Below are 19,168 nucleotides of genomic sequence, written 5' to 3' on the forward strand. Positions count from 1 at the left end.
AAATCCAGGACCCGACCTGTGCCCCTGCCTTGGACTCCGCGCTGCAAGCGTGCTATAGAAGGCCAGGTAACCAATATTCAGTGGCGAAGCGGTGGAGACGGGCCGCGAGCGCCGCGCACGGCCTCGAAGCCGTCGGGGCCACTGGCGCTTGCCGCAGCTCGCCGCTTCCGGCTCCTCCCTTTTGTGCGTAAAGCGCGTGGGCCTAGACGCCCGGAGACAGCGCGGTGAGGACCATGTTGCTTCCGAACATCCTGCTCACCGGTCAGGCTCGCGGCAGGGCGGCGCTGGGTGGCGGGGCAGGCCAAGGGCGTCGAGTGCGGTGGGGCGTCGGACGTCCGAAGGGTGCCGTTCTGTGTTCTGTTTCGAGGCTAGTGGAGGGCCGCGCGGCGTGGCGGTTGTCAGGACCTCGAAGAGACGGGTTCCTCCGACCGTTGTGGGAGGCGGGGTGGGGGGCGGGGAATGTTGATTGTGTTGGCCCGAGGCTGCTCGGTGAGAGAGGGAGACTTCTTCAGGTCCTCTTTCTGGCACACTGCCGAAATCTTTCGGAATCTGGTTTTTGTTTGTAAAAGTCTGATGGGTTTTTTGTTTTTGTTTTTAATTGGCAGGGTTGGTCTTTAGAGTAAGGGTCTGTAAGTCGCTTTCAGACCCTTAGTGGATCTTTTAATGCTGCTGGAAACGCTTGTCCTTAGGCCTTCCTGGGGCGTATCTCTTTTTCTTTTGTATCTGCCAATTACGGTTGGACAAAAGGGTTCGAATATATATGGCGCAGGGTGATTAACTTGCTGTGTACTTTTATTGAATTAGCATCAGAAGCTTTTTTATCGTGAAGTTCCCGGATGATAGTTGTCTTTCATACTGTTTAAAGTTTTTCCCCATAAATAATTTCTTAATTAAAAAAAATAAAATAAATGATGGTAATTTGAGGTACTTAGTGTTATTCTGGGAGTATCTGTTAACAGTGGCAGGTAGTCTGAGAATTCTTATTAATCCCCCAAGCCCCACTCCTGATAGATCAGATTCACTTGGTGAGATTCCCTTATGCAACAGACTTTGAGTAGTTTTGATTGGTTTTAGTGTTTATTCACAAGGAATTGCTAATTAGGATATTTTTCACTTCAGTTGTTAAAAAACTTGAAGAAGGGTAGATAGGTGGCTAATATCTAACAAGTATCTATGGCTTGTCTTACAGGTACACCAGGGGTTGGAAAAACCACGCTAGGCAAAGAACTTGCATCAAGATCAGGACTGAAATACATTAATGTGGGTGATTTAGCTCGAGAAGGTAAGGGATACATTGGTGATGGTTTTAAAAAAGAGACTAGATAATAGAGTATTAATATTATACTCTGAGGGCACAAAAAGCAGAGACAGACCATTAAGGAATTTATGCTCTGTTGGGAACCTTTAGAAAGAGAAAGTAATATAAGTGTAGTACTGTCTTGGGTTGTTCTGACTATTCTGATTATTCTGCCCCATCCTGCCCCACTCTGTTGGCCAATAGTTCTTAGTGGTAATAATTGGGAAGGCTACCATGAGAAGATGGGACATAGAGAGAATGTTTTTGAAATGGGCAAACACATAAAGGTTTGGATGGTCCTAAGCATATCTGTGGAGATGGTGAGTAGAGATCTCACTGGAAGGATATTATTTTGAACTCTTAGGACATGACTGTTCTATGGTTTCTTCTTAGCTTTGTTTGATAGTTGCATGCCTGCACACAACTGCACATTATTCTAAAGTGATAAATGTTTTTATTTTACCTCGTTTTTTCCCAATTTTTATCACTCCCTTACTTGTCTTCATTTTTTATATATTCTGTAATTTGTATAGGGCAGAAATTTAATAAACTTAAAGGGACCTTAATTAAAATTAAAAAGATTTAACACTTAAAAATTTAAATATATTTTCAAAAATTTAACAGTATTTAAAATTCTTGAAGTTCCTGACAGTTGCTGCTAAAGTAACTATTTCAGATTTGATCTAATGTCCGTATTTTTTTCAAACGATCTAAAGTCTGATCAACGGATATCATGGAGTCTGGCAAGATGGCTTCTCCCAAGAGCATGCCGAAAGATGCACAGATGATGGCACAAATCCTGAAGGATATGGGGATTACAGAATATGAGCCAAGAGTTATAAATCAGATGTTGGAGTTTGCCTTCCGATATGTGACCACAATTCTAGATGATGCAAAAATTTATTCCAGCCATGCTAAGAAAGCTACTGTTGATGCAGATGATGTGCGATTGGCCATCCAGTGTCGTGCTGATCAGTCTTTTACCTCTCCTCCCCCAAGAGATTTTTTATTAGATATTGCAAGGCAAAGAAATCAAACTCCTTTGCCATTAATCAAGCCATATTCAGGCCCCAGGTTGCCACCTGATAGATACTGCTTGACTGCTCCAAACTATAGACTTAAGTCTTTACAAAAAAAGGCATCTACCTCTGCGGGAAGAATAACAGTTCCACGGTTAAGTGTTGGTTCAGTTACTAGCAGACCAAGTACTCCCACTCTTGGCACACCAACCCCACAGACCATGTCTGTGTCAGCTAAAGTAGGGACTCCAATGTCCCTCACAGGGCAAAGGTTTACAGTACAGATGCCCACTTCACAGTCCCCAACTGTAAAAGCATCAATTCCTGCAACATCCGCAGTTCAGAATGTTCTGATTAATCCATCATTAATTGGGTCCAAAAACATTCTTATTACCACTAACATGGTGTCATCACAAAATACTGCCAATGAATCATCAAATGCAATGAAAAGAAAACGAGAAGATGATGATGATGACGATGATGATGACGATGATGACTATGATAATTTGTAATCCAGCCTTGATGCTTGTAACATGTATACTTGGTCTTGAATCCATTGTACTAGATTAAACGTGCATGCTGGGTATTTTCAAGTTGTGTTGTAGAAAACTTAAATGCTATTTAATGAGTAAATATAGTTATCCTTTCCGATTGAGATGTTGGGTTTTCTTTAATAGGATTAGTAATGGTTATTCATCAGCCTTTAAGTGTAAAAAATAAAACTTTTCATCAGTTTGACTGTTGGTATTTTGGCAATTATGTTTTTAGAAGCAGTTTTCTCACGTGTCACCAACAAGAATAACAGTAACAACAACTTTAGTTGTTCATAAACTAGAGTTTATGGGGCTCCTGGGTGGCTCAGTGGGTTAAGCAGCTGCCTTCGGCTCGGGTCGTGATCTCAGGGTCCTGGTATCGAGTCCCGCATGGGGCTCTGCTCAGCAGGGAGCCTGCTTCCCTTCCCCTCTCTCTGCCTGCCTCTCTGCCTACTTGTGATCTCTCTGTCAAATAAAATCTTTAAAAAAAAAAACCTAGAGTTTATGAACTCTAGTGTTCATAAACACTAGAGTAGTACTTCTAGTGTCTTAAGATGTTTAGATCACAGCATGATCTCTAGTGTCTAAGTCATTCTTATGGCCCCATTTTCTAAAATTGCTGAAGTGTAACCATGTCTCTTTTTTGTAGAGTCCATTTCATCTGTTTGGATTTCTCTTCTTCAATTACTCAACTTCTTCCTGGGTCCTTTTTTGTTCTCTCTGGTTTTATTTAAGGACCCTTAATGTGTCTTCCAGGATGTCCCCACTTCAGAACTTAATTTTTTTCCCCATTATCTCTTTTTGCAGGTCAGTTTTGCATATCTTAGCTTTGTCATATTTTTGATACTGTAAGTATCATGATCATATTTTTAATCCAGGTTTGGTATTTAAGTATAGTGAATAAAACTTGGGTATTGTTTTACATGACCAGTCTCCCATTTTACACCTACATAAAAAAAATCTTTTTTTTCCTTTGCCTGTTGAACTTTACAGTCTCTGACAAGTGATTTTAGAGTAACCTACAGTTGTCAATTTCAGTCTTCCAGTTTATCTTACCGAATTTAATACTTTAAAAAAAAAAGACTTTATTGGGGCGCCTGGGTGGCTCAGTGGATTAAAGCCTCTGCCTTCGGCTCAGGTCATGATCCCAGGGTCCTGGGATCCAGCCCCGCATTGGGCTCTCTGCTCAGCAGGGAGCCTGCTTCTTCCTCTCTCTCTGCCTGCCTCTCTGCCTACTTGTGATCTCTGTCAAATAAATAAAGTCTTAAAAAAAAAAAGACTTTATTTATTTGACAGATCACAAGTAGGCAGAGAAAACAGAAGGAAGCAGGCTCCCTGCTGAGCAGAGAGCCCACTGTGGGCTCCATCCCCGGACCCTGAGATCATGACCTGAGCCGAAGGCAGAGACTTTAATCCACTGAGTCACCCAGGCACCCCTGAACTTAACACTTCTAAACTTAAAGAAGTTACTATATAATCTGATTGTGTAGTACTGAGAAGAATAGTAACACTAGACATTTGGTTCCTTTCATACTTGTATTCAACACTATTTTAGCCACTATAACACATCTAAGTGTGTATAGTCCCAAACATCCTTTATATATATTTTAAAAGATTTTATTTATCCATTTGAGAGAATGCGCATGCACAGAGTGGGGGTGGTGGGGAGGACTGGAGAGGAAAAAGGGCTTCCCACTGAACAGGGATCTGGATGGGGGTAGGGGGGCGTTGTTTCTGGGATCCTGGGCTTGAGACTTGAGCCAAAAGCAGATGCTTAACCAACTGAGTCACTCAGGCATCCCTAGGTGATCGTCTTCATAAGGTTTTTCATAATGTACCAGATTGGTTTTTTCCCCCGATGCCATTTGAATATATCTGGACATCTTAACTAGAACATATTCCAAGATTAAATCTTAACTAGAAAATATACAAATATACTGAGACACCTGTCCTCATTTTTCTCAAATAGTTATATATTTTAAGGGATATCATGTAACCATCTATAAAGCAGTAGCTCTCAAATAAGTGTGATTTTGCCTTTCAGGGGACATTTGGCAATTTCTGGAGACTTGATAGTCAAGACTGGGGTGGAGGCCAGGGATTCTGTTGAACATCCCACAATTCACAGAATAGCCCCCCACTCCTATAAAAGAATTATTAAGCTCAAAATGTCAATAGTATTTGAGATTGAGAAACCCTGGTATAAAGAAACAAGACCAAAAAAAAAGCCGCCCTGATTTTATTTATTTATTTTTATTTTTAAAGATTTTATTTATTTGACAGAGATCACAAGTACGCGGGGGGCGGGGGCGGGCTCCCCTCTGAGCAGAGAGCCCAATGCCCGGCCTGATCACAGGACCCAGGGATCATGACCCGAGCCGAAGGCAGAGGCTTAACCCACTGAGCCATCCAGGCACTCCGCCACCCTGATTTTAAATGAATTTGTCTAAATGGAGTTGACTGCCATTCTAGAAATCCTGTTGAAACTAAGAATTCTTAGGTCATGTGGAACCAAGGCAGGAAAAATTAGGTGGGGAATTTTTTTTTTTTTTTTTTTAGATTTTATTTATTTATTTGACAGACAGAGATCACAAGAGAGGCAGGCAGAGAGAGAGGAGGAGGCAGGCTCCCTGATCCCAGGATTCCGAGATCATGACCTGAACCGAAGGCAGAGGCTTTAACCCATGAGCCACCCAGGCGCCCCTGCCCTTTAAATCTTGATGGTTTGCCTAAAAAATTGATATGGTACTCATCCCATTTTCAAGCCCATTTCCAGTGAATCTCTTACTCTTTGTATCTTTTCCTTCCCTCTCTGTTATGTCCTTTAAAAAAAAAAAAGAGGGGGAAGGAATAAACAAGACTTGACCTTTTTTTGACAAAGTCCATCCTCCCTAGTGATAAACTGGTCATAGTTTACCTTCAGCCTTCCCTGCAGCCACTTCCCTAGGTCCCCTTCAGTCTACACTCCGTGCACTTCCTGTTCCTCAGACCCTGGGAATTGACCTCCATGTCTTTATACATGCTATTCCCTTCACCTATAAGTGTTCTTCCTTACCTGCCCTATAAACAACTCTTTAAAAGGCCCAACTCAAATGTCACATTTTGGTGCTCTCTAACTTTTTAAAGTAGATTTCATTGTGCTTTTCTCTACATGAAAGGTCAGGTATCAAAATACTCAATCCTAAACCAATTAACTTCTTGGTACTAGTTGCATCACAGACATAAGCTTCTTGTTGGATTGAAGTAAATGTGGTAAATATGTTTCCAGAGTAAGAAATCTGAGGGTCACCTGGCTAGCTCCATGGACAGAGCATGCAACTAGATCTCAGGGTTGTGTGAGTTCAGGTCCCATGTTGGGCATGGAATCTACTTAAAACTTAGGGGCACCTGGGTGGCCCAGTCAGTTAAGCATCTGCCTTCGGTTTGGATCATGATTCCAGGATCCTTGGATTTAGCCCCACATCAGGCTCCCTGCTCAGTGGGGAATCTGCTTCCCCTTCTCCTGTGCCTCCCCCATCCCTGCTCGTGGGCTCTCATTCGAGGTCTCTCTCAAATCTTTTTAAAAACTGTATAAAGTAAGAAATCTGAAAATGTTTTAAGTACTGGGAATAGCATCAAAATAGATAGCATTACAATATTAAATAACAGCTTTCATGTGAGTATATTAATTCTGGGATGGCAGTTAAAATGTAATGATTTTGTAGTTTAACTACAGCTGGGAAGATCTTTTGAGGTAAGGACTTACCATTTAACTGGCCCCACAATCAATTTTTCTTCTCCAACTAACCTATATTTAAATAAATCATAAAACTTTGTTGAGAAAATTAATTGTCTAAGCTTTTGGTAGTTTAATCAATTCAAGCCTTTTCATCTCTTCTAGATTAGGACCCTATACATATACAACTCTAAATTTGACTTCCAACTGAAACTTTCTAAAGTAGCATACATTAAAAAAAAAAAAAATTACAAGTAGCATAGATTTTTCCCTTTTGGGGGGGAAATCTGAAATGAAGTTTAGAATCCATTTCTTCATTCCTTATGGTACAGGTTATAACCATCAGTCATCTAAAATTCTGCAGTAGCCTTGATTTGGTGTCCCTGCTTCTGGATTTGTTTCTTTCAACTCATTCTCTACAGAGAAACCAAAATTATTTTTAAATATTTGTAATTGATCACGTCATTTCATGATTAAAATGCTTTAATGATTTTACTTTGCTTTGCGATAAAGTCTAACTCTGCAACTCTTTTTTTTTTTTACTTTTTTTTTTTTAAGATTTTATTTATTTATTTGACAGAGATCACAAGTAGGCAGAGAAGCAGGCAGAGAGAGAGAGAGGGAAGCAGGCTCCCTGCTGAGCAGAGAGCCCGATGCGGGCCTGGATCCCAGGACCCTGAGATCATGACCCGAGCCGAAGGCAGCAGCTTAACCCACTGAGCCACCCAGGCGCCCTAACTCTGCAACTCTTTTTTTTTTTTTTTTAAAGATTTTATTTATTTATTTGTCAGAGAGAGAGCGAGCAAGAGCAAGCGCAGGCAGACAGAGTGGAAGGCAGAGTCAGGGGGAGAAGCAGGCTCCCTGCGGAGCAAGGAGCCCGATGTGGGACTCGATCCCAGGACGCTGGGATCATGACCTGAGCTGAAGGCAGCTGCTTAACCAACTGAGCCACCCAGGCGTCCCTAACTCTGCAACTCTTAAGGCCCTTTTTGATCTGGCCTCAATTTACCTGACCCTTTATCTATTTTCCAACTAGTTTAAGAAACTTTCCCTCCCCTGAGTCTTCCCCTCCTAATTCTCTCGGTTTTGAATACCTTCTCTGTTGAAAATAGTCTTCCCTTGGGGCGCCTGGGTGGCTCAGTGGGTTAAGCCTTTGCCTTCAGCTCAGGTCATGATCTCAGGGTCTTGGCATCAAGCCACAAATCAGGCTCTTTGCTCAGCAGGGAGCCTGCTTCCCTCTTTTTCCCTGCCTCTCTGCCTACTTGTGATCTCTGTCAAATAAATAAATAAACTCTTTTAAAAAAAGAAAAGAAAAGAGTCTTCCCTACCTTTTCCCTTTGGTAACTGCTCCAAGTCTCCCCTTAAAAGTCACTTCCTCCAGGAAGCCTTCCCTAATATCCCACGTTTATGTTCCTAACATAATAGGTGTCCATACTTTTGCTCTTCTAACACTATGAATTATAACATTAAAGTACCAGCCTGATATAATTTCCAGGTTACATGTCTGTCCTCTCTTTTTATTTATAAACTTTTTATTGTAAAATTTTCCCTTTTTGAGGGAAAGACTATGTTTGCCCTCCTGGTCATTTTGCTTACTATTAAATCCTTATTACCCCTACAGACACCTGTAAATGGTATTTGATAATTTTTTTTAAATGAACATTTGAAAGCTTGGATTACACTCACTGTTCAACTACATTAATGTGATTTTAAAAATCCTGCATCTAAGCATTGCAGTCAACTTTAATTCTAATTTAATATTGCAGTAGTTGTCCTTATTTTCAACAACATATAATTTTAATGATTTCACTAGTCAAGGGTTTAGGAGGTGCTTGGGTGGCTCAGTGGGTTAAAGCCTCTGCCTTCGGCTCAGGTCAGGATCCCAGGATCCTGGGATCAAGCTCCCCGCATTGGGCTTCCTGCTCAGCGGGGAGCCTGCTTCCCCCCCTCTCTCTCTGTCTGCCTCTCTGCCTACTTGTGATCTCTGTCTGTCAAATAAATAAATAAAATCTTTAAAAAAAAATTCAAGTTAGAAGTTAAGTGGTAGAGGAAACCTATCAATGGCATGACATTTTTCTTTTTAAAATTACTTTAAAAATACATTTTAATATACTATATATGTATGTAATTAATTCAACAGGCATAAAAAGGCTCATTTTAATTTATATCTCTTTAATAGCTGGGAAAGTCCATTTTTTCATGGTATGTTTACTAATTATCTTTTCCATCTTATGGGAACTCTTATTAAGCTACTTATTTTTATCTTGATTTTAAAGGTCATTATATAATCTACATTTCAGTCCTTTGTCCTACTACAAAAATTTCTCCCAGTCTGTTATTTTTCTGGGTACATTATTTTTCATTGAACAGAGATTGAACTTTTCTTTTTTTTTTTTTTTTAAGATTTTATTTATTTATTTGACAGAGAAATCACAAGTAGATGGAGAGGCAGGCAGAGAGAGAGAGAGAGGGAAGCAGGCTCCCTGCTGAGCAGAGAGCCTGATGTGGGACTCGATCCCAGGACCCTGAGATCATGACCTGAGCCGAAGGCAGCGGCTTAACCCACTGAGCCACCCAGGCACCCTGAACTTTTCTTTTTTTGAGATTTAACATTTTATGTTTTATTTAGTCATTGTATTCTTTCACAAACTCAAATGAATCATTCCTTTATAGATTAAATTTTCCACTAGTTATCTTTGGAATTAAAAAATTAGCTCTTTAATTCACCTAGTTTATAATATAAAGGATTTAGATTATTTTCTAAATTGCTAACCAGTTTTCCCACTGTCAAGCAGTTTAATTTTTTTAACTAGAGTTTCTGCGGGTTGAGCAATAATTCAGGGAAGCAAAGGCCACACTAAGGTGCTCAAGAGGTAGCTCTTGTGCCCAGCATCTGTCCATATACCCTCCCGGCTCTGTGCCTCCCTCAAGGACTACTCTTTTGTTACTTCAGAACTCATGCTTGTTATAACCTAATTTCAGCCTTTTCTAAAATAGGTAAGATTTTATTTATTCTAGAGAAAAAAACACATATGTGCCAGCAGAGAGGAGACAATCTGCTGAGCACGGAGCCTGTCATTGTGGGGCTCAATCCCCGCTTCCCACCAAACGGTAGCTTAACCAAAAATAAAATACAGTCCTCTTCCAACAGTCCCACAAATTCTGAAATTATTCATTCTTTTTAGTTGGTTTCAATTTTGATAACTAAAATTGATATCAGATTGACTGCTGTCCAAGTTTCCTTCTAGATAAAATTCTAATTTATCAGTATTGCTCTTCACATGTCACATCTACTGTGTAGTGCCCTCATCAGTCTCTAAAAGAGTAATTGGTGATGTATTTCCCAAAATATAAAATTAACTGAAGACTTCTGAAAGTTACTTAGAAAATACTACTTTTCTTTAATATGCCAATGTAAATCTCTTTTAGGGCAGTTATATGATGGCTATGATGAAGAGTATGAATGCCCCATTTTAGATGAAGATAGAGTAAGTACAATTTTTATTTATAAAGTATAAATTTTTATTTATAAAGTATACTTTTTTGGTTTGTGTTGAGAGAGAGAGAGAATACAAGGGGAGGAGTAGGAGCAGAGGGACAGTGTGAGAGACTCTTAAGCAGGCTTCATGTCCAGCGTGGAGCCTGACACCAGGCTTGATCTCACAAACCTGAGATCATGACCTGAGACAAAATAAAAAATTGGACACATAACCCAATGAGTCACCCAGGTGCCTCTATAAAATACACTTCTTAAAATTTAATAGGAAAGTTGACCACATTTTTTTAAGAGCATTCTTTTTCTCCCTTTTTCACAGGTAGTTGATGAATTGGAAAGCCAAATGAGTGAAGGTGGAGTTATTGTTGATTACCATGGTTGTGATTTCTTCCCTGAACGCTGGTTTCATATAGTTTTTGTACTGCAAGCAGATAACAGTGTATTGTACAAAAGACTTGAAACAAGGTAAGAAAGGAAAAACACTGAATTCTTAAAGTATGATATAAATCTTTATTTGGATTCCTGAAATTGGCCAGTACTACCATGAGAAAGGAGTGTATTTGAAAATGTGACGCTTGGTCTCTCGTTATAAACCATGTCTGTGTGGTACCAATGTTCTGAGTCCAAAAGAAAAAGATGCTTGTGTAAAACACAGGCAGTAATTTATAACGAGTAAATGAATACTGCAATTGACGGTTTGATTTAGTAAAATATACTATACAGCAACTCTATTTAGTCATGCTCTTTCCTTAATGTAAAACCTTGCTCGGAAAACAGCCAAGCCAAGAACATACTCTTAGAACTGGATGAACATGACCCTCCTTCATTATCCCCTCAACATGAGTGGGAGAGTTTATGAAAAACGGACATGATAAATCAACATTTCACCTTTTTTTTAAAAATTTATTTATTGGCGAGACAGAGATCACAAGTAGGCAGAGAGAGAGGAGAAAGCAGGCTTCCCGCTGAGCAGAGAGCCTGATGTGGGGCTCGATCCCAGGACCCCTGGGATCATGACCTGAGCTGAAGGCAGAGGCTTTAACCCACTGAGCCACCCAGGCGCCCCTTAACCACCTTTAAAATATATATGAGTTGGTCTCTCCACAAGGACATCAGACTTAATCCAATATAACCAAAACGGAAATTTTTATGGAAAATGTTTTTCCACTGTCTTTTGATTCAAGCTGGGGAAGATGGAGGTTCTAGAGGGGTTTACCATGCAATCTCAAGGTTTACAAGCTCTGAAAGTTTGCCCCTAAGTTCAGGTTTAGAATTTGAAGGTCAGACTGACAGTGGTAGTCAGCTTTGACTAACCATCACTGCATGGGATACTTGCAAAATCCTTGCACCAAGGAATATAGTAGCAAATATACAGGGAAGGTTGGAGCTAGACCTAAAACTTTAATTATCTTTCTTTTGGCAGTGAAAAGCCATTAACAGTATTTTAAATGAGAAGTAAGAGAGATCATAATAGTACACATTCCTTTTCTCAAACAAGGCAATTTAAAAAATTTTTATTAAAAATTACTGTTTGGGGGCATGTGGCTGGCTCAGTCAGTACAGCATGCAACTCTTGAACTTGGGGTTATAAGTTAGAGCTCCAGGTTGGGTGTAGAGATTACTTAAAATCTTAAAAAAAAATTACTGTTTTATGTAAATAGGGGAAGACTGACAGGTCTGAAAAAGCTATGAGAGAGCTAGTCTTGTTTTTAGCCACGAAAAAGTTACAATGTAATCACCGTTAAAAAAAACAGCTTTATTTTTTGAGATAAGTTCTTATTGAGATAAGTTCACATACATAAAATGTACCCATCTGAAGCATACAATTCAGTGGTTTTTAGTATGTTCACAGACTTGTGCATCCATTACTACAACCAATTTTATTTTTTATTTTTTTAAAAGATTTATTTTATTTATTTATTTGACAGAGAGAGAGAGATCACAATAGGCAGAGAGGCAGGCAGGGAGAGAGGGGGAAGCAGGCTCCCTGCTGAGCCAATAGCCCATTGCGGGACTCGATCCCATGACCCTGAGATCATGACCTGAGCTGAAGGCAGAGGCTTAACCCACTGAGCCACCCCGGCACCCCACAACAACCAATTTTAGAAAATGCTCATTGTTCCCCTCCTCCCAAAGAACCCATACCCATTAGCAGTCACTCTGCATATATCCCCAGTCCGTCAGTCCTAGGCAACTGGTAATTTAACTTCTGTCTCTGTGGACCTGCCTATTCTGGAAGTTTTATATAAATGAAATCAATATGTGGTCTTTTATGGCTTCTTTTATTTAGCATAATGTTTCAGGGTTCATCTGTGTTGCAGCACATATCAGTACTTCATTTATTGTTTTAATCAAATACTATTCCATTGTATGGATATACCATATTTTATTTATCCATTTATCAGATTATAGATGTTTTGGTTTTTTCCATTTTTGGCTATTATAAATAATTCTGCTATGAACATCCATGCCTATGGTTTTGTGTGGACATTATACATTCTTTTATCTTGGATATGGAATTTTAAGAATGGGACTGCTGGGTGATATGGTAACACGTTTAATATTTTGAGGAACTCTTTAGACTATTTTCCAAAGTGGCTGCACCAGTTTACCTTCCCAAGAGCAAGGTATGAAGGCTTTAGTATTTCCACATCCTTGCGAACACTGGTTATGTCTTTTTTATTGTAGCCTACCCAGTGGATATAAAGTAGTATCTCATTGTGGTTTTGATTTGCATTTCCTTGATCATTAATGATGTTGAGCCTTTTCTCATATGCTTACTGTCCATTTGTATGTCTTCTTGGGAGAAAGAGCTCTTCAGATTCTTTGCCCAATTTTTTATTGGGTTCTTTTTAATTAAGAAGAGTTTTTGGGGCGCCTGGGTGGCTCAGTGGGTTAAGCCGCTGCCTTCGGCTCAGGTCATGATCTCAGGGTCCTGGGATCGAGGCCCGCATCGGGCTCTCTGCTCAGCAGGGAGCCTGCTTCCCTCTCTCTCTCTCTGCCTGCCTCTCCATCTACTTGTGATTTCTCTCTGTCAAATAAATAAATAAAATCTTTAAAAAAAAAAAAAGAAGAGTTTTTGTGTATTTCAGATGCAAATCTCTTATCAGATACATGATATGCAAAAATTTTCTCCAGTTCTGTTGGTTATATTCTCATAAAGCTAATCAACTTTTAAGAAGTTCAATTTAATCTTGTTACAAGGTTGAAATAATTTGAATTTGAATATTTGCTTTATCTTTTTCATTAGCTAATTAGCTGGCTAATTCACATATCTTCCTAAAGATTATGTAAGTTAATTTTTTTTATGTAAGTTAATTTTTAAAAATTTTTTGGAATTGAGAAAAGAGAGATAGATCTATATGTATAATCAAGTACCCAATTAGGATACAGTATTCCCATCATAAGTATTCCACTCTTGGGGGGGGTCCTTTTTTAATTTAAATTCAATTAACATGTAGTATATTATTAGTTTCAGAGGTAGAGTTCAGTGATTCATTAGTTCCAAAGAACTCCCAGTGCTTATTCCATCAAGTGCCCCCTCCTTGATGCCCATCACCCAGCTACACCATCCCCTACCTACCTCCCCTCCAGCAACCCGCAGTTTGTTTTCTGTGCTTAAGAATCTCTTACGGTTTGTCTCCCTCTCTGAGTTCATACTGTTTTATTTTTCCCAGGTTTGTTTCTTTTACTAACTAGAATCATGACGTATGTATTGTTCTTTGTTGCGCTCGTTGGCGATGTTCTCAGGCTAGCACACTCCTTTTATCCATTATATATTCCACAGAATTAGTGTCACTGTTTGGGCTGCCTCATTCTGCTGTTATAATTATGCCCGTTTTTGTGCACAAATGAGCACAAGGGCTGGAATTTGAGGGAAAGAATGCCAGTTTGAGCCCTTGGCAATGTGAGGTGAAGGCACGTTGACTTGGCACCGAACAGGTGGCAGGCCGTGCACGCCAACTCGGGTGTGGCTGGACTGTGAATTTAGGACCCACAGGCCAATGGCATCCTGTGTGACAGGGATGTGGCTGGTTTTGCTTTTAACTTTAGCTTTTCTGGGAAACTCTGTCTTTCCTTCTATTCTAAATGAAAGCCTTGCTGGATACAGTATTCTTGTCTGTAGATTCTTCCTTTTAGCCATTGGAATTTATTATGCCACTTTCTTCTGGCCTGCAGAGATTCTGCTGAAAAACCCAGTGATAGCCGTATGAGGTTTCTCTTGTATGTCACTGCTTTCCTTTCTCTTGCTGCTTCTAAAATTCTCTCTTTATCACTACTTTTGGCTATCTTATTTACTTTGTGTCTTGGTGCAGACCTTTTTGGGTTGGTTTTGTTGGGAGCTCTCTATGCCTCCTGGATCTGGATTTCTTTCCTCCCCCAGGTTCAGGAAGTTTTTTTAGCTATTATTTCTTTGGACAAATCTTCTGCCCCCTTTTCTTGCTCTTCTCCTGGGATCCCTGTCATGTGACTGATACCCTTGACAGTGTTGCTGAGTTTCCTGGGTCTGTTCTCATTTTGCATATTTTTTCCCCTCTGATCTGCTCAGCATGATTACTTTCCATGACTCTGTCCTCCAGGTTGCTGGTCCGTTCTTCTACTTCCTCTTGTTTGCTATTTATTCCAGGTGGTCTATTTTTATTTCCATTTAGTGAGTCCAATAGCTCTAATTGGTTCTTTTCTACATCTGCTGTTTCTTGGCGGGTGTGGGGAATTCTCATGGAGGTTCTGCACTCCTTTCTCAATTCTAGCAAGCATCTTTATGAGCATTACTTTAAATTCGCTATCAAACATATTACTCATCTCCATTTTGTTTAGGTCTCTGGCTGTGATTTTGTTCCGCTCTTTCACTTGGGACATATTCCTCTGTCTCTTGCTAATTCTATTGCTGTGTCTGTTTTTCTGTGTTAGGAAAGTCAGCTGCGTCTCCCGCACTTGAAAGTAGAGGCTTTATGAAGAAGAGGTCCCACAGTGCAGCGTCTCCTGTTCCCTAGAACCTGGCACTTCAGGGGTGTTTCCAATCTGTGTTGCTAAAGGGGTGTCCTACCTTTCTGGTGGAGCTGTGTTTGCCCTCAGTCCAGCCTGTGATGGCACTCTGCCTGTTATGGGCAGGGTTTGTTCCCAGTGGTGTTAGTGGGCTAGGCTAGTTGGGAGTTGCTTTGAGCTTGCGCTGAGTCAGACCAGGTGTTTACTGGAGATGAAGGAGCAACAACCTGCAGGCATTTTCCCTGTGTTGTCCCCTCGGAATCTTTTGGTGGTTGGGGGGGCCTATAGTCAAGACCAGCTGCCTACCCCAGCCCACTGCTGGAGTCACAGTCAGACTGGTGTGTGGTTCTCCTCCCCCTCCCTGGAGCAGGACTCCGTCTGGAGTGGTGCTGGCCTCGTCTGGGCTGTGCACACTGGCAGGCTTGTGGCAGCGCCTTGATGGGATCTGGCCAAGAGCGATCGGAGAGGGTGCATCTGCTTCACTGTGGTCTCTTGTCTATGTCAGTCCACGGAGAGTCTGTTCCACCAGCTTTCCAGTTGCTTTCTGGGTTATTAATGCCGATTTAGGTGCTCTCTAGACCACCACGCAGCAAGAGGTGATCCCAGGATCCTCCTACTCTGCCATCTTCCTAGCAACCTCTCATAAGTATTCTATTTTTTTCTTTGTAAAGATTTTATTTATTTATTTGAGAGAGAGAGAGAGTATGAGAAGGGGGAGGGGCAGAGGGAGAAGCAGACTCCCTGCCAAGCAGGGAGCCCAATGCGGGACTCGATCCCGGGACTCCAGGATCATGACCTGAGCTGAAGGCAGTCGCTTAACCAACTGAGCCACCCAAGCACCCAAGTATTCCATTTTTTTATAAAGATTTTACTTTTCAGTAATCTCTGCATCCAATGTGGGGCTCAAATTTATAACACTGAGATCAAGAATCCCATGCTCTGGGGCATCTGGGTGACTCAGTCATTGAGCATCTGCCTTTGGCTTGGGTCATGATCCCAGGGTTCTGGGATCGAGTCCCGCATCAGGCTCCCTGCTCAGCGGGAGGCCTGCTTCTCCCTCTCCCACCCTCCCTGCTTGTGTTCCCTCTCTCATTGTATCTCTGTCAAATAAATAAAATCTTAAAAAAAAAAAAATAATCACATGCTCCACCAACTGAGCCAGCCAGGCCCCCCCATGAGTATTTCATTTTTATATGCCATCTAGTTATTTTATCTGTCTATATCTTAGCTCCTCTAATGCTTTTAAAAATTTTTTTTAATTTTTTAAAGATTTCATTTATTTATTTTACAGAAAGAGAGAGAGATCACAAGAAGGCAGAGAGGCAGGCAGAGAGAAAGAGGGGGGACGCAGACTCCCCACCGAGCAGAGAGCCCTATGCAGGGCTCGATACTAGGACCCCGAGATCATGACCTGAGCTAAAGGCAGAGGCCCAACCCACTGAGCCACCCAGGCACCCCTCTCTAATGCTTTTTCAATCTAGGACTACAGCTATAACCTTATTTATCTCATAACTCAATATCTGGCTTGAGGTAGGTAGATATGTTTGCTAATTGATTGGATGACAAACTGTGTGGAGAAAATTAAGATAAACCTAAACACTGAACCTTTGTTTAACCCTCTTGTCAAAAAAGTCTCTCATAGAGTCAATTATCATATGGTTTCACTTATTTGTGAAGCATAACAAATAGCATGGAGGACAAGGGGAGTTAGAGAGGAGAAGGGAGTTGGGGGAAATTGGAAGGGGAGGTGAACCATGAGAGACTATGGACTCTGAAAAACAATCTGAGGGGTTTGATGCGGCAGGGGGTGGGAGGTTGGGGGAACCAGGTGGTGGGTATTAGAGAGGGCACGGATTGCATGGAGCACTGGGTGTGGTGCAAAAACAATGACTGTTATGCTGAAAAAAAAAAAAAGTCTCTCATATTACAAGTGCCAATCTAATTTTCTTGAGGTAAACAGGCTACAAGAAATATTTTTGCATGATTTTTCATGTTTTTAAAAGTGTCCAGTTTCTAGTGTGTTTTTAAAATTCCAGTTAAGGTATTTTAGTTTGCTTTTTGTTTTATCTTCTCATTTTCTTCTAGGGGTTATAATGAAAAGAAACTAAAAGACAATATTCAGTGTGAAATTTTTCAAGTACTTTATGAAGAAGCATTAGCATCCTACAAGGAAGAAATAGTACATCAACTGCCCAGCAATAAACCAGAAGATCTAGAAGATAATATCAATCAGATATTGAAGTGGATTGAGCAGTGGATCAAGGATCATAGCTCCTGACTTACAAGACTGGCCACTTTACAACCACTCTTGTTATATCCCTGCCATAATGAATAAATTGTCCAATTATCAGTAAAACTTCTTTATTAAGATTGTGCTGCAGGACTAGTAGATGGATAATCTAAAGGTTTATGTTTGGGCTTTTTTCTTCCATGAGAAATCAAAACATTCTCAAGTATAGTATATATAATATCATTAAGAATTTAGAGTAAAAACTGTCATCTTAAATGCTTCACCTGCTAAAGAATAAATAAATCTGACCAAAGGGGTGGCTATCTTCTAAGCTGATTGCAAAAGAAAATGAAGATGATCCCTTAAAATAAAAATTAAGACTAAGGATAAAACATCAGAGTTTTTCATTTTTATTTCTTAAATTAAAAAAACAGAAACACGATTAAGTGGTAATAAAATCAAAAGGTACAAAAGAGTATCCTGGAAAGGTAGGTTTCCCTTCCACGCTGCCCCTATTCTTCAGCCACCCAGATGCCCTCCCTTTAGAAAGTAGTATCAAGAGTCAGAATTCTATCTTAGCAAGCTCTAACTTATTAAGTTACGTTGCTTAATATACGTGGAACTTTGCACATGAGCAAGTTTATCTATAAATTCCTGTATAAATTATATGCAACCATAACATTTAGTAGATTCATTTTAATAACCATATATTGTCTATTATATAAGATTATTATATATGTGCAAGACTCCACCCAAATAACTGGTGGGAAATGCCTCCCAAGATAAGTTCTTCAGCTCCAGACAATCATAACCTAGATTATACATGGAAGATATACACAAAAATGGACGCTTTAGACAAATCAGTTAGATTGTGGCAAGTGCCTTACTAGAAATTCTAACATAATGAGAGAACAAAAGAGAAAACTCTCTTCCTACTATGAATATCAGAAAAGGATAGAATATTAGAAAAGGGTGAGTATCAGAAAATTATATAGGATGCAGGGCTTTGAAGAATAGATATAGAAGCAGAGAAGAGTAGAAAAGTGCTATCCAGTATTACCTGGGTCAAATCATAAAATAAGCATAATTACTTCATAGGGCTATTGTAAGGATTAAATGATATTTGAACTTAGTACCATATATGTGTGTGTTTCTACTTTTTTTTTTTTAAGATTTTATTTATTTATTTGACAGAGAGAGATCACAAGTAGTCAGAGAGGCAGGCGGGGTGTGAGAGGCAGGCTCCCTACTGAGCAGAGAGCCCGACGGAGGGCTCAATCCCAGGACCCTGAGATCCTGACCTGAGCCGAAGGCAGAGGCTTAACTCACTGAGCCACCCAGGCGCCCCATGTGTGTTACTACTTTCAGTAATTCTAATGGCTATTTTGAAAAGACAGTATTCTTTTCATTACTGGGATTCACTAAATTACCAAATGATTGCTAATTATCTTAACACTAAAATTGACTCATCATAAAGATTTTCCTTCAACAGAAGGGAAATGGTGATCCAATAGGGAGCCTAATATGCAGCTATATAGCTTTTGGGAATTTTGTAAATATACTTATGAATTTCAGTCCTAGGTATTCATGTGAAACTGGTAACAATTCTTTAACATCTTACAGTTATTTGAAGACGGTCTTAGGGACGCCTGGGTGGCCTCAGTTACGCATCTGCCTTCAGCTCTGGTCATGATCCCAGGATCCTAGGATCAGTCCTGTGTCATGCTCCTTGTTCAGCGGGAAGCAACCCTTCTCCCTCTCCCTCTCCCCCTGCTTGTGCTCTCTCTCTCCTTCTCTCAAATAAATAAGTATAATCTTTTTTAAAAATGAAAACAGTCTTAGAAATAGCCCTATTTACTCTTTGGTTTTATTCAAACCTAATTGTTAACTTT

At 40.2% G+C, this 19,168-nt stretch overlaps 2 protein-coding genes across 2 annotated transcripts; both read left to right on the plus strand.

Annotated features, from left to right (window-relative positions):
* The first annotated feature begins 189 nt into the window (after nucleotides 1-189).
* On the plus strand, nucleotides 190-2,932 carry TAF9 (TATA-box binding protein associated factor 9). The gene is given in 3 exon segments (NM_001286171.1): nucleotides 190-261; nucleotides 1,190-1,282; nucleotides 2,014-2,932. A coding segment is annotated over 1 exon segment (798 nt). The 5' UTR covers nucleotides 190-261; nucleotides 1,190-1,282; nucleotides 2,014-2,030; the 3' UTR covers nucleotides 2,829-2,932.
* AK6 (adenylate kinase 6) lies at nucleotides 190-17,552 on the plus strand. Its single transcript, NM_001286170.1, is given in 5 exon segments — nucleotides 190-261; nucleotides 1,190-1,282; nucleotides 9,994-10,052; nucleotides 10,380-10,525; nucleotides 17,132-17,552. Coding segments are annotated over 5 exon segments (519 nt in total). The 5' UTR covers nucleotides 190-233; the 3' UTR covers nucleotides 17,325-17,552.
* The last annotated feature ends 1,616 nt before the right edge of the window (nucleotides 17,553-19,168 follow it).

This window comes from Mustela putorius, unplaced genomic scaffold, assembly GCF_011764305.1.
Source record: "Mustela putorius furo isolate JIRA1106 unplaced genomic scaffold, ASM1176430v1.1 tig00000145_pilon_pilon_pilon, whole genome shotgun sequence".
In the NCBI taxonomy this organism is placed as follows: Eukaryota; Metazoa; Chordata; class Mammalia; order Carnivora; family Mustelidae; genus Mustela; species Mustela putorius.